Consider the following 15833-nt stretch of genomic DNA (forward strand, 5'->3'; position numbering starts at 1 on the left):
AAAATGTACAATAAAAGTCTGCATCCTGAAGTGTATGACCTCATCCTTTTGACATTTAAGGTAAAATCATAGGTATGACATCTACATGGGATAATTTATGTCAATACAGAAACCTGTTCCTGGGTTTTTTGATTCAAAAACTCAAATCAGAAACACTAAGAAAACATTACTTTTATAAAGGTTTAAAACCAGATGACATCAACCCTGAAATAATTAGCTCTCTCATACAATCAAAATGAAACCCAACCTGATACCCACATTCACCTGTGATAAATAAGAAACTAAATTATTACCACATAAGCCTGTACCAGGAAAAAGGATGTTTTCCACAAATCATCCATTACTATCATTATTTTAAGGGCATTATAAAAAGAATTACTGGCCCAGCAAACCCAAATCGAAAAATTGTGTCATCTATTTTATGAAATTATTATCAACCTACCTAACAAAGCTGTTGTGAGGATGACTGAGGTAGTTATGAAGCACTTTGAGCTCTTAGGAGAAAAAGAGCCAAAAAGAATCAAATTAAGTGGCCATCTTAATATTTTTCTTTTTTTATTTGTTCTTTTTAGTTATACATGACAGTACAGTCTATTTTGACATATTTATACAAACATGGTAATTTTTCATTATATATTATGGGGTCAGAAATGTTGACAAAATGCTTTAACATATAAAAACAGGCTAGTGAAACAACTTAATGCTCATGACATGACCACAGCACGTGTAAGAATCACTAACCTTAGAACTGAAAGGAAACTTCAACAACTGATAGGCTCCAACCTTATAAAGGGGATCCAGTTAATCTGTTAACAGTCTGTAGTAGCAAGTTTCTAGAATGGGTTACATATATACTCCCCAAAATTGCTTAAAATACTCATAATTTTCAAATGTACATTCTCACTATTAAATCTACTGCAGTTTAAAATGCCTAAGTAGTATTTATATATGCTATCTCATCACTACCAAAAGTGCCTTTAGACAGCAAGGAGCAGAATTCCTTTAATGATTCAGGACACTGCCCATGGCCTGGTTATAAAATTTCTAATATTACCTCTGTCTCCTAAGTTCAACAAATAAAATAGTTTTATCAACATTATCACCAAATATTAAGCCAAAGTGAAATTTACAACAAACAAAAGTTCTAATGCAGGAATTCTTTTGTCTTGGGTTCTGGGGATTTAAACCAGAGGCATTCTACCAATGAGGTACATTCTCACTCCTTTTTATTTTGAGACGGTGTCAAAATAATTGCTGAGGCCAACATGAATTTGCCTCCTGCATCAGCCTCTTAAGTAGCTGGGATGACAGGCGTGTATGACAGCATCTAGCTCATTTTTTTGTTTTTTTGAGGTAGTGTTGCCCAGGCTGGCCTCAAATTTGCAATCCTCTTCCTTGGCCTCCATGTGGCTAGGATTATAGGTGGGTGGCACCACGCCCATCTTACAACAAACCATTAACCAGATTATCATAATGGATTGAAAGGGAAGGTATCCAGATGTTCCCTGAAACCACAATATCCTGAAATCTAGGCATAAGAATCCATACTCTATCCTCAAGGAGTTTCTCTTCCCAAAAAGTAAAGAATCAGTTTTCTAAGAGGAAAAAAAGAGTATCAGAAGAGAACCTCAGTTTGATGCTTTAGCCACAGGAACACAACTTAAGACCTCAATCACATAAAGTTCATCACCACCCCCCAGGTCCCTTCTTAAAACTTACTTTTTGCTACGTTCTTCATGACCGTTAGCACTGCTCAACTTGTTCTCATCCTAAGCAGGGTTGATAGAAGAACATCATGAGGACGTAGTGGTAACATTTCAAGATGTCAAAGGGTAAAGGGAATAGGAATAAGAAAATACAAAACAATTTTAAAACTAATTACTTATTTATAGTTTAACATGGAAGGCTATAAAAAAATTTAGATGGTATAACCACTTTGTTGCTTACAATTAAGTCATCAAGATACAAAAATAAAAATCTCTCCACATTAACATGTTAAAATTTTACTTTCTTACATAGTTAGGTATTAAGTTATCCACATTTACAATGCTGAAGTGGTTAAATGTAATTTCTATAAAATATGAATAAAGTCTTGTTTTTTGAGTTTTATTCCAAGTGCTATGGTCCCTTTCGTCAGTACCATGGCTCTATTTCTGCCTAAGCCCCAAGTGGCCATGCTAGCAGCCAGCCACTATCGATTTCCTGTGACCGATGCCATTCCTGAGATCTTCGCCCATTTCCGTTGGAGGGTTGGGACTGTAAGAGCTTGATGCCACCTCTGTCACACATCTCGCCCTGAAGCAAACAGGGATTCACACTGCTTTAGTAATGTTGACTCCCAAGAACCCACGAAAGTTAATTAATAATCCACCAGTCCAACCTAAACATTTCCTACTTCCATACCTGTTTACATGGAATTACATCCAAGTTAAACTAAGACACAAGAATTTTAACATTAAAACAGAAAGCAGCTCTTCAAGAGTCTAAACATTACAAAACTACATTCACTATTTAAAGTTATCAGAATTCATCCAAAAGGTACCACATGGTCGTGCTACACACTCCAAAACAAATGTATTATTTTAAAAAGGTTTAGCGCAATGTTTATTTTAAAGTTTGATCACATCAGCTATAGGAGCATAACTGCTAACTTACAGTTGTGACACCAGTGATAATGCATGCATACTGATATTTTCACCACCAATTGGGTGAAAGAATGAAAAGACAGCTTACTTTTACTGTGCTACTGAAATGGGTCATACTATATTAGCCAAAATAATTCCTTTGTAGTTTTTAAGTGTGAAAAACTATGGCAGGGACTAATTATAAACAAAACAATATGGAGAACAGTAAAACAGTCATCAAGTGACTCTAAGCTGTGATACTGCCTCTTTTGCCTTTTTTTTTTTTTAATTTCTATTCAGGGATCCAAGAATTTTATAATTATTAACTGAGAAGCAGATCTCCACCTGCCTGTTGTAAGATATACTATCACCAGTCTTTTATATATTATGTGTGTATATAGATATGTATAAATTTTTTAAAATCTCACCCATTTCTTCTCAAAAGACTTATTAAAAGATTTACTTGCCATAGACTGGTTATACTTTGTTATTCTTGGACCCCTGCTATTTTCCCAAACCACTACATTCACCTTTTTGCTATACCAAACTGGAGCTGGTAATTCTTAGTTGAGTCATTTTACCTAGGGGACCACGGTACAGCGATAAGTCACTCAATTACTACCTTATGATTGACAGTTCACACTGGAATCAAAGGTGAATTCATGGGAGTAGAGGTGAGATATCGTTAGGCAAGTCTACAAAGAGAGATAGATGGGCATTTATTCATCACGCTGAAGTGAAACTACTGCACAATATTATTACATCAATAGCATATATTTACTTTTGTAAGTTACACGTAATGCATCTCTGATAAGATAAATCAAGAGGGCTCCGGGGAGGTTAGTTTACATTTCAGCAGTAGTTTCGTGAATAATGCTAAATTAAGAAATATATAGACCTCACCGACATGTTTTTTCTCACCTTCTTGTAAGGAGCCTCAAGCATTGCTTCAATATCAATATCGTCTGCCATTTTCTCTAAACGCCTAGGAAAGAACAAGACAATCCTATGAGTAACATTTTTCAATTAGGCTGTTTTTTTTTTCTTGGCCGACACGCTCCAAAACTTGATAAAATCCTTCAAAGCCCTACAATGATTAAACTGACACGCATTTTATCAGGCTTGGCTTGCCCATCTAAAACGCCCCTTACAACACTTGAAAAGACTTCACTGACCAATTTTTAAAACCCCGCAATGAACCCCTAAAATCAGAGGCTCCAGAGAGAGCGCCTCTTTCGGCACAAAACCCGCGCTGCCATTTTAGGGGCCAAGGGAAACTCCCTCTGTTGGGAGGGGTTGTGTACCAAGGCAGCGTTCGACTGGCGCCATGTTGGGAGGTCGCGGACGGCGCAGGCCTCAAAGGGACAGGACTCCATCTGCCCCAGGTCTCCCTAGGGTCTTTGCCCCCCATCACGAATACGGACAATACCCGACCAGAAAATAAGGGCGCGGCCACCGAAATGGAGTCTATTTCGGGAGAAGTACCCCCTACCCTGGCAGTTGCTAAAAACCGCCAGAAGTGCCTCTGAGCACCGATAAGCAGCAAACCTTGGGAAAGCTCTGAAAATACGTAGGTCCACGACGCCCCCCATACCTGTGCGGCCTTTTGGGTGCCTGTAGTACTTGTCTCGAGTCAGTTGCGCTGCTGCTGCCGCCGCTGCTGCTGCTAGTGCTGCTGCTGCTGCCGCCGCCGCTGCTGTTGCTACTGTTAAGCCCCTAGGCCCAGGCCGCGGTACCGCCCAGCCCGTATATCGGGCTCCGAGAGCGACTAGGCCCGAGCGAATCTAAAAGAAACAATGGGATTAGAAGAACCCGTACGTAGGAGCAGGACGGCGGCTTCGGCAGCACAGGATCCACCCCTGCGACAGCGTCGGCAAGCTCCCTGAAATGGCGGCCGACGCTTCCCCGTACTCACATTCACTAACACACATACACACACACAAACACACGGGGTCTCCCAGAGCTCCCGGCACGGACTCTCGCGAGAAACTGCCCGGAGTTCCAGAACTGAGACAGAGAAGTATCGCGAGATCTAAGCAGGGCCTCTGCGGCCGTGGCTCAATCTCGCGCAATGATTGCGCCACAGACATTCCCATCCCCCATTCAGAGAGGCGCCTTGGACCCCCCCCACTAGATAGTCGTCGAAATCTCGCGAGATGGGGCAGAGAGTTAGGTCAAAGACAGTTGGTGCACTGTCTGTCAATCTTTCAGAGAACTCCTACATGAGTGGAGATCAGCCCTGGTACTCTGCTGGTGGCGCCTCCTTGCAGCCATCTGAAGGTTTCCCCCACACACAGCCAACCGCCACCCCCCTCCGGCCTCCCACCCAGATGGCTGTCAAGGTCGCCATAAGGCAACCTAGTCCAAATGGCGGTAGGATAAAACGGTCATTTTCAGATTGTCAGCCGAGGGGGAAGACGAAGGGGAAAACGTATAAAAGAGACGGCGAGAAGAGACCGTACAGGGGTAGGAGGATAGAATAAAAATCGTGATTTCCTTGCTATGTAGGGACAGTGGGCTAGATAAGGTCCTAGACTGTCGCTTTGAAACACCTGAGGAAACGGGGTGAAAGCAAAGAGAGCGTAGGGGGGAAATTGCTTCCTTTCAAACTGAATCAGCGTTGAGCCCTTGAATTTAGTTTGGCCTTGTATCATTGTTTCTTCAAAAATGCCCCCATTTTTGGTTGGGGAATGTTGATCAGTTGGAGAGTGCTTGCCTAGCATATGGTAGGCCCTGGGTTCTATTTCCAGCAATGGGCGGGTAAGGGGCAATTTTCCGATACAATTTAGCTCCTCACCACCTCTCAAAACCTAGCAGTCCAAGCATAAACTTGCCACTTTTATTCTGGTCAATTCTGAGAAATACAAGAGGGAGCACAGGGTCACTTTTCCTCCCAGATAAAAATGTTTGAGGCTTGTTACAGTGACTTATACTTGTAATCCCAGCGACTCAGGAGACTGAGTCAGGAGGATCACAAGATTGAGGCCAACCTGGATAATTTAGCCAGGCTTTGTCTCACAATTTTAAAAGGGCTGAGGATATAGCTCAGTGGTAGAGCTCCCCTGTGTTCAAATCTCAGTACTAAAAAAAAAAAAAAATTTCTTGGGGGAAAAAAGATGTCTTCAAACAAGTTTGATGAAGTTTATTAGTAAACTAATGAGGGCAAGAAAGATTTGAAATGTGATTAAACACTTTAATTGGTGTAACTGCTCCAACACTGTGTCCTTAGATAAGTAACTCCTCAGAACACCTTCCAATTCCTCCTAAAAAATAAATGGGATTAACTGGACTCAATAGGACACTCCTATTATCCAGTTACTCTTCCTAGCTACTGTGGAGGTTGAAACAGTAGGCTTACAAGTTCAAGGCTAACCTAGGCAATTCAGCAAGACCCTGTGTCAAAATGTAAAAGGCCAGTGATTGGACTGGTGTTGTGGTTTAGTGGGTTAAGTGCTTGCCTAGCATATGTGAGGCACTGGGTTTAATTGTCAGCACCAAATAAAATGTAAATAAACAAAGTTATTATTTGGGTCGCAGCTCTGGGCAGGAGGATCATCAGCCTCAGCAATTTAGCAAAGCGCTAGGCAACTCAGTGAGACACTCTCTCTAATAAAATACAAAATAAGGCTAGGGATTTGGCTCAATGGTCTAGTCCCTGAGTTCAACCCTGGGTACCCACCTCCAGAAAAAAGTTATTAAGAAAAGCTCAGGGATGTGGGCTGGGTTGTGGCTCAGCTGTAGAGCACTCACCTAGTAAGTGCATGGGTTCTATCCTCAGCACCACATAAAATTCATAACTAAAGTAGAGGTATTGTGTCCAACTACAACTTAAAATATATTTTTAAAAAAAAGGGATGAAGCTCAGTGGTACATCTCTTGCATAGCATGTGAGAGATCCCGGGTTCAATCTCTACTACTAAGAAGAAAAGAAGAAAGGGGGTAATCTTATTAGCAAGTCTAAGCTTCTCCAGACTGACCAAAGCTGGTGACACTCACTACTGAATTTCGAGGTACTACCAGGGGTCCACTGGTTAGGTAGACAAAAAATTAATAAAGAAAGGCTGAATAGCAGAGTGGAGTTTAAAGGATACATCATACCTTTCAAATATTTTGGTTTGTTTAAGTACATGATGGGGCAAAATTTGACCTTAAATTCTAGACTTCTTATTTGTGAAGAGGAAAGATTTAAGATCCAAATCACTTGAAACTGGGCAGGATGGTACAGCCTTGTAATTCCAGCAGCTTGAGAGGGTGAGGCAGGAGGATCACAAGTTCATAAACCAGCCTCAGCAATTTAGCAAGATCTGTCTCAAAATAAAAAAGAGCTAGGGATGTGGCTCAGTGGTAGAGCATCTCTGGGTTCAATCCATGGTACCAAAGGCGGGGGGACGGGTGGAATCCAAATCACTTCATGAGTGAAAGTTTCTTAAATTCCAGTCAAGGACCATCAGTTTAGCAGACAATCAAGAACACCAGCTGAAGCTGGGCACAGTGGCCCATGCCTATAATCCCAGCAATTCTGGAGGCTGAGGCAGGAGGATCAGGAGTTCAAAGCCAACCTCAGTAAAAGTGAGGTGCTAAGCAACTCAGTGAGACCCTGTCTCTAAATAAAATACAAAATAGGGGTGGGGATGTGGATCAGTGGTTGAGTGCCCCTGAGTTCAATCCCTGGTACTCACCCCACCCCCCACAAAAAACACTGCATGCTTTTCATTTTGTAAAACCTCTCTCTGGTTCATGAACATTGTATATAAATTCATTTCCTTTTCATCATTTTTTCATTCATTTGTGGAGAGAAGGTCATTGGTCACCATCAAGAACATTATTCTGGAGCTGGGGATATAGCTCAGTTGGTAGAGTACTTGCCTTGCATGTACCAGGCCCTGGGTTCAATCCCCAGCACCACACATACATACAAAAAAACCACATTATTCTGACTGGGCACAATGGACCAATCCTATAAAACTTGTTCACATCTGTAATCCCACTGACTCAGGAGGTTGCAGCAAAAGTATCAAGTTCTAGGACAGATATATGAGCTATAAATATAGCTCAGTGGTAGAACACTTGGCTATGCGCCAGCCTCTGAATTAGATACACAGAAGTATAAAAAATGAATTAAATTTGTCTGAAATTTTAGGAGTCCATGGCATAACAACAGGCAATAGAATAGAAGACATAATGGATATTGTACTCAGAATTTGTCTGAAAATTAAACATTTTGATTAGGTAAGATTTTTTTTTGGGGGGGGGGGGTTACCAGGGATTGAACTCAGGGGTACTCAACCACTGAGCCACATCCCCAGCCCTATTTTGTATTTTATTTAGAGTCAAGGTCTCACTGAGTTGCTTAGCACCTCTCCATTGCCGACACTGGCTTTGAACTCAAGATCCTCCTGCCTCAGCCTCCCAAGCTTCTGGGATTACAGATGTGTACCACCACACCTGGCATAAGTTTATTTTTATATCCATGTATGACTTTGTGTGTGTGGTGCTAGGAATTGAATCCAGGGTCTTACAATTATTAAACTAGTGCCATGTGTGACTTTTATGGGGAAAAAGTACATTTTTGCTATTTGCATTTAAAAAATTAATTTCCAATATATACAAGGAAGTGTACACACACACACACACATGTTTTGTGTTGTCTTTATGTGTGTGTGTGTGTGGTACTGGGGATTGAACCCAGAGGTGCTGTATCACTACCACCTAGCTATGTCCCCAACTCATAAAAGATTTTTTTTCTTTATTTGTGGATGGACACGGTACATTTTCTTTACTTATTTTTATGTGGTGCTGAGGATCAAACCCAGTGCCTCACATGTGCCAGTGAAGTTTTCTACCACTGAGCCACAACCCAAGCCCATACTTTATATTTTTACTTTTGGTAAATTGCCTAGACTGGCCAGTTTGGTGGCATAAGCCTGTATTCCAGCAACTTGGGAGGCTGAAGACAGGAGAATCACAAGTTTGAGGTCTGCCTCAGCAATTTAGCAAGGCCCTAAGCAACTTAGTGACACCCTGTCTCAAAATAAGAAGCCTAAAGGGCAGAGGATGTAGCTCAGTGGTAAAATGCCCTTGGGTTTTATCTGATTGCCAAAAAATAAAATAAATAATTAAATTGCATAAGCTGGCCAGGTGTGTTGGCACTGGGTAATCCTAGCTACTGGGCAGGAGGATCACAAGGTCAACGCCAGCCTTGGCAACTTGTTGAACCCATAAGTAACTTAGCATCAAAAAGAAAAAGGGCTGGGGACTTAGCTCACTGGTAATGATCATGTGGGTTCGATTCCTAGTACCAGAACATTTAAAAAAATAAGCCAGGATGGTAGCACACTCCTGTAATCTCGGTGGCTCAGGAGGCTGAGGCAAAAGGATCCCGAGCAAAGCTATCCTCAGCAACAGCGAGGGACTGAGGGAGACCAGTGAGACCCTGTCTCTAAATAAAATACATAATACAATTGGACTGGGGATGTGGCTTATGGTTGAGTGACCCTTAGTTCAATCCCTGATAACCCCTCGAAGAAAAATTTTTAAATAAAAATAAATAAATTGTTCTGGCTGACCTCAAGTTTGTCAATACAAGGCTTTTAAAATCAGGATCAGAATCTTATGGTTTCACAATATGGCTTTGATGCTCTAACAATTCTTCCTAAGCCACTAATGGGTACAAGGAGTCTTTTCTTTTTTCTTTTTGTCTCTATGACAACAGTAAATTCAAGCCCATTTTATTCAGATGGAATTAACTTTACCACCCATATGATCTTGATCTGATTTAGGTAGAGAAATTTACTGTATCCTCTCCACCTAGATCCTGTCTGTACTACTTACTGAATTTGGCACAAGTTGCAAATTTACCTGCTTGTTGATCATGATATCAAGAGCATTCTAATGATGTATCCTAAAGGAATTTACTTAAATTTGTGAACATAGGCTGGGGTGTTACTCACTGGCAGAGCAAGTGTTTATCATACATGAGGCCTTGGGTTCAATCTCTAGCAACACACACACACACACACACACACACACAACTGTGAATGACTAGTCCTTAAGAAAAGATGTTTTTTTTGGGGGGGGGTTGGGGATGTGGCTCAAGCTGGTAGCGCGCTCGCCTGGCATGCGTGCGGCCCGGGTTCGATCCTCAGCACCACATACAAACAAAGATGTTGTGTCCGCCAAAAACTAAAAAATAAATAAGTAAATTTTTTTTTTTAAAAAAAGATGTTTTAGAGGTATGTCCACAGCCACTTACTTGAGGTTGGTACCACAGGTTATAACATTCACAATAACTGTCAATCCCTTTTACCAAACTAAAGATACATTTTCTTAAGATACCCTATGAACTATAAGGGAAACAACAATTGCTGCATTTTCCAGAGTTTAATATTTGGTTGAAAAGTAAAGCATTTTAGGGGCTGGGGTTTTGGCTCCAAGGTAGTGTACTTGCCTGGCATGTGTGAGGCACTGGGTTCAATTCTCAGCACCACATATAAATAAATAATAAGTAAATAAAGGTCTATCAACAACTTAAAAAAAAGTAAAGTGTTTTGAACTCCCCCTGGTTAAGGCAACAAAAATTAATGTGCATTCATAATAACCAGTTCAAATGATAGCCAAAAGATTTGCCAAAACACCATTTTAAATTGAAGATAAAAATTAAAAAATTAAAAACACTGTAATTTAAAATATAATTTGTCTCTTTATTTTATTTATTTTGTTTGTTTGTTTTTGGTACTGGGAGTTTAACCCAGGGGGTTAAATAATAAAGTGAAGGAATGGTTGGGCATAGTAGCACACGCCTGTAATCCCTGAGATCCGGAGGCTGAGGAAGGAGGATTGCAAGTTCAAGGACAGCCTGGAAATATAGAAAGACCCTTTCTCAAAAATTAAAAGGACTGGGGATATAACTGAGTTGTAGAGCTTTCCTGGGCTCAATCCCCACTAATGCAAAAACAAACAAGTGAAGGATAGACAGAAACAAACACAAAGGGTCAGGTAAAGCAATATATTTTCCCCCAACAGATCCTGAATTGACGACCTGAGAAATGCAAATTAGCAGGCAGAGTATTATTTTAAAACATTTGCTCATAGAAGCAAAAAATAATGTGATCAAACATAGCATTAGAAGAGATTTAGGGATTAAGCAAATTAGCAATAGAGAGGAAGATCCTGCTGACAAGGCATCACAAGATGAAGATATACCTTGAAAATGATGGTTGGGAAACAAAAGAAGCATCAACTCACAGTAATTTTCAATGAAAGGCATGTGATTCCATGATATGACTGAATGAGCTTGTACAATGAATAGCCCAGAAAGACAGAGCATCTCTGAAAGGATGTATCTAGTAGACTCATTCTTTTTTGGAGCTGGGGGAAAAAAAGTCCTTGATTATTTTTTGTAGAATATTCAGAGCTATAACTTCTCCAAAACCTGGCCCCACCCAATATATAAACAACGTATCTGAGCTAAACATATACTTCATAAACATGATTTAAATGCTGTGATGGGGGCCTGGGGATGTGGCTCAAGTGGCAGCGCGCTCTCCTGGCATGCATATGGCCCAGGTTCGATCCTCAGCACCACATACAAAGATGTTGTGTCCCCCGAAAACTAATAAAAAATAAATATTAAAAAAACTCTCTCTCTCTCTAAAAAAAAAAAAAAAAATGCTGTGATGGTAAAGGAAATAAGGGGCATTGCCAAGAATGTGAAGAATTGGAACCCTTGTACATTAATGGTATGAATTTTTACAGTTTAATGATGGAGCTACTGTTGAAAACAATTTGGTCATTACTTTAAAAAATTAATTGTAGGGTTGGGGGTGTAGCTGCAATGGCAGAGTAGTTGCCTAGCATATGCAAGGCCCTGGGTTCAATTGCCAGTACAGAATTCAAAAGAAAAGAATTTGAAAAAAGGAATGAAAGAAAAAAAAAGGAAAGGAAAATTGGGCATGGTAGTGCACATTTGTAATCCCATCTATTCAGGAGGTTCAAATAGGAGGACTGTGAGTTTGAAGATAGCCTGAGAAATTTAACAAGACCCTGCCTCAAAGTATAAAGTAGAAGGGAATGTAGTTCAGTGGCCCTTGAGTTTGATCCCTACTCAAAAAAAAAAAAAAAAAAAAAAGAAAGAAAGAAAGAAAAAAAAGCCAACAGCCAATGGGTGGGAAGAAACCCAGTGATATAGTCAAGGAAAGCAGAGAAAGTTGAACTAAGGTTTGAATGTGAGAATATCTGTGATTATCTGTTTCTCCTTAATTGTTCCTACAATGACTTTCTTCACTGATTCTATTTGGAACCTGAATTATTTGTTGTTGTTTGTTTTGTTTGGGTACTGAGGATCGAACTTAGGGCCTCACATATGCCCTCTATTACTGAGATATACCCCCAGCATAGAGTCTGGATTTTGGAGTTCAGATTGGACTTCAGATACTATTTCAGCCCAAGGGAACTATGGGCTGGGCAAAAGAGAAGGAGGAGGGCTGGGTTGTGGCTCAGTGGTAGAGCACTTGCCTGGCATGTATGAGGCTCTAGGTTCCATTCTCAGCACCACATATAAATAAATAAGTACATCAACAATTTAAAAATATTTTTAAAAAGAGAAGGGAGAGGGCTGGGGATGTGGCTCAAGCGGTAGCGCGCTCGCCTGGCATGCGTGCGGCCCGGGGTTCGATCCTCAGCACCACATACCAACAAAGATGTTGTGTCCGCCGAGAACTAAAAAATAAATATTAAAAATTTAAAAAAATAAAAAAAAAGAGAAGGGAGAGAGATTTGGGGTCTTAGTGAGCATACAAAAACAAATTCAGAAGGTTCTGGGAGGCAGAGCTTCAGTTATTAACAATTCTACATATCCTCCCCTCATCCTTAAAAGCACATAATTACACTGATATAGTCAATCATACTTTTGTTTCTTTTTTTATTTTGTGGTGTTGGGAATTGAACCTAGGACCTGTGCATGTGAGGCAAGCACTGTACCAACTGGCTATATCCCCAGCCCTATACTTCTGTGTCTTGGCACAGTTTCCATAAGTCACTTTTTCTTTTTCTTTTTTTTTTTTTTAAACAAGTAGGTCTACATAGCAGGATTTTTTTTTTTAAAGAGAGAGAGAATTATATATATATATAGGCTGGGGATGTGGCTCAAGCGGTAGCGCGATCGCCTGGCATGCGTGCGGCCCGGGTTCGATCCTCAGCACCACCTACAAAGATGTTGTGTCTGCCAAATACTAAAAAATAAATATTAAAATTCTAAAAATATATATATATATTTTTTCTATCTATACATGGTTATAAAGATAATTTTTAGCAGGGCAATGTGGCACATACCTGTCATCCAAACTTCTCAGGATACCATGAGTTTGAGTCTAGTCCAGGCAATTTAGTGAGGCCCTGTCTCAAAAAACAACAACAACAACAACAACAAAAAACTGTCTAAGGATGTAGCTCAGTGGTGGTAGAACCAGAAAACAAAAATCATCAATGGATTTATAAGACAATAAGAAACCAATGGAAACTATACCAATGAGGAACAAGAATTAGAGGGATACTTTATGTATATCTTTTTATATAATTTCTGGTATTTAAACCCTGTGACAATATTAATTATTTAAAAATAAATTACGGGCCAGGTGTGGTGGTGCATGCCTGTAATCATAGAAGCTCAGGAGACTGAGGCTCAAAGCCAGGGGTTGGGTTGTGGCACAGTGGTAGAGTGCCCACCTACCACATGTGAGGCTCTGGGTTCAATCCTTAGCACCACATAAAAATGAAATAAAAAGGGCTGGGGATGTGGCTCAAGCGGTAGCGCGCATGCGTGCGGCCCGGGTTCGATCCTCAGCACCACATACAAACAAAGTGTTATGTCTGCCGAAAACTGAAAAATAAGTGTTAAAAATTAAAAAAAAAATGAAATAGAAATATCCAAAAAAATATAAAGCCAGTTAGAAATTAAGCAAGGCCCTAAGTAAATTAGCCAGACCCTGGGTTCAATCCCCAGTATCAAAAAAAAAAAAAAATTAAAATTAATTTAATTATATAAAGTTCATAGTGTGGATACCTGGGGATTTAGATTTTATTTAATCAGCTTTTTTTCTAATCACACGTCCTTTTGTCCCTGAGACTAAAATTCTTTCCCTTTCTTTTTATCTCTAGGTTGACAGAAATTTCAAATAACAAGAAACATTTTTTTTTAAAGTATGTTTAAATTATAGGGAATTGCTGGGCTTTGCATGCCTATAATCTCAGTGATTTAGGAGGCTGAGGCAGGAAGATTGCAAGTTCAAAGCCAACCTCAGGAATTTAAATTACAGGGAATAGTGCTAGGTAGTAGGGGGTCCCCATGGTCAAAGAAAAATAGGATATAGTCCTTGTCTCTTCAATTGGACCAGGTGGATTTTTTTTTTTTTTCTTTTTCAATGCTGGGAATTGAACCAGAGCCTCACACTTGATAGACAAAACATTCTACCACTGAGCTACAAGCCTGCCAAGAGAACTTCATCTGTTTTTTTGTGAGTAGGACAAAAATTAAAACCATTTTTCTTCTTCTTTTTTTTTTTTTTGTTCTGAGTATTTAATTCAGAGATGCTTCACTACTGAGCTACATTCCCAGGCTTTTTTATTTTGAGACAGGGTTTCAATTAGTTGCCTAGAGCCTCACTAATTGGCTGAGGCTAGGCCCAAACTTGTGATGGAGGAGCACACCACTGCACCTGGCTTCTTGCTCTCTTATAATATTGCAAAGTGCTGCTGGGCATGGTGGTGCAGGCCTGTGATCACAGCTCCTGGGGAGGCTGAGGAAGGAGGACATTAAGGCCTGAAGCAATTTACAAATGAGCTGTTTCTAAATAAAATATTGAAAAAGGGCTGGGGGGTGTTGCTGGGGTTGTGACTCAGTGGTAGAGATCTTCACTAGCATGTGTGAGGCACTGGGTTCAATTCTCAGCACGACATATAAATAAATGAATAAAATAAAGATCCATTAACATTTAAAAAAAATTTTAAAAAGGGTTGCTGGGGATGTGGTTCAGTGGTTAAGTGTCCCTGAGTTCAATCCCCAGTGCCAAAAAATCAATAATTTAAAAGGACTGGGATGTAACTCAGTGGTAGAGTACCAGAGTTCAATCTGCAGTACTGCAAAAAATAAATGAATAAGGAAAATAAAAATAAAATAGAAAAGAAATGAACAAAAAAAACCCTATATAAATTACAAAATGCTATGGTGCTCAGGAACTTTCCATCAAGCCCAGACTGGAGAGACCCCAGGCCAGAGTCAAGACTCAACTTGTTTTCCTTGGCCCCTAGTGCCTTGTTGAACTTCTTGGACCTCTTAGATGCTACTGAGACTGTGGTTTCCGGCTTCCTGAGTTCTCACACTCAGCTTTGTGCTGCAGAGATCACACCCCAGTTCCTGTTTTGGGGTCTGACATGCTCAAGCTTGGTGTTATTTAATTCATGAGGTTTGTGAGAGATAAAGAGGCTTGCTTTTCTTAGTTCTGCCCTTTTGCCATGACAGACTCATTATAAATGCCTCATTAGAGACAGAGTTAGGTTTGTTGGATAGACTGAGAAAAATAATTTCATTTTTAAAAGATTTTTTTAAAGATGGACACAAGGGGCTGGAGATATGGCTCAAGCGGTAGCGCGCTCGCCTGGCATGCGTGTGGCCCGGGTTCGATCCTCAGCACCACATACCAACAAAGATGTTGTGTCCACCAAGAACTGAAAAATAAATATTAAAAAAAATTCTCTCTCTCTCTCTCTCTCTCTCTCTCTCTCTTAAAAAAAAAAGATGGACACAATATCTTTATTAAATAAATTCATTATTAATTTTTTTAGTTGTAGATGGACACAATACCTTTATTTAATTAATTAATTTATTTAATGTGGTGCTGAGGATCAAATCTAGTGCCCCATGCATATTAGGCAAGTACTTTACCACTGAACTACATCCCCAGCCCTTATTTATTTATTTTTTATGTTGTGCTGAGGATCGAACCCAGTACCTCACAATAGTGAGGCAAGTGCTCTACTGCTAAGATATAACCCCAGCCCCTCATTTTTTAAATCTATTTTAATTTGTTATACCTGATGGCAGAATGTAATTCATTACATATTACACATATAGAGCACAATTTTTCAAGACATTGATTGTACACAAAGTATTTCACACACAAAGTATTTTCACATGTCATGTCTTATACATGTACT

At 39.9% G+C, this 15833-nt stretch overlaps 1 protein-coding gene across 4 annotated transcripts in view; it reads right to left on the reverse strand.

The window, feature by feature from the left end:
• Positions 1 to 4558, reverse strand: part of Rbm39 (RNA binding motif protein 39) — a 32646-nt gene extending 28088 nt beyond the window's left edge. For all 4 annotated transcript variants that reach the window (XM_026383315.2, XM_026383313.2, XM_026383312.2 and 1 more), the window contains exons 1-3: positions 4219 to 4558; positions 3546 to 3609; positions 1720 to 1769 (exon numbers count right to left, since the gene is read on the reverse strand). In XM_026383315.2, the coding sequence (XP_026239100.1) occupies positions 1720 to 1769; positions 3546 to 3596 (101 nt within the window). In that variant the 5' untranslated portion in view covers positions 3597 to 3609; positions 4219 to 4558. The remainder of the gene's footprint in view (positions 1 to 1719; positions 1770 to 3545; positions 3610 to 4218) is intronic.
• Positions 4559 to 15833: the final 11275 nt, after the last annotated feature.

This window comes from Urocitellus parryii, chromosome 6 (assembly GCF_045843805.1).
Source record: "Urocitellus parryii isolate mUroPar1 chromosome 6, mUroPar1.hap1, whole genome shotgun sequence".
Taxonomy (NCBI): domain Eukaryota; kingdom Metazoa; phylum Chordata; class Mammalia; order Rodentia; family Sciuridae; genus Urocitellus; species Urocitellus parryii.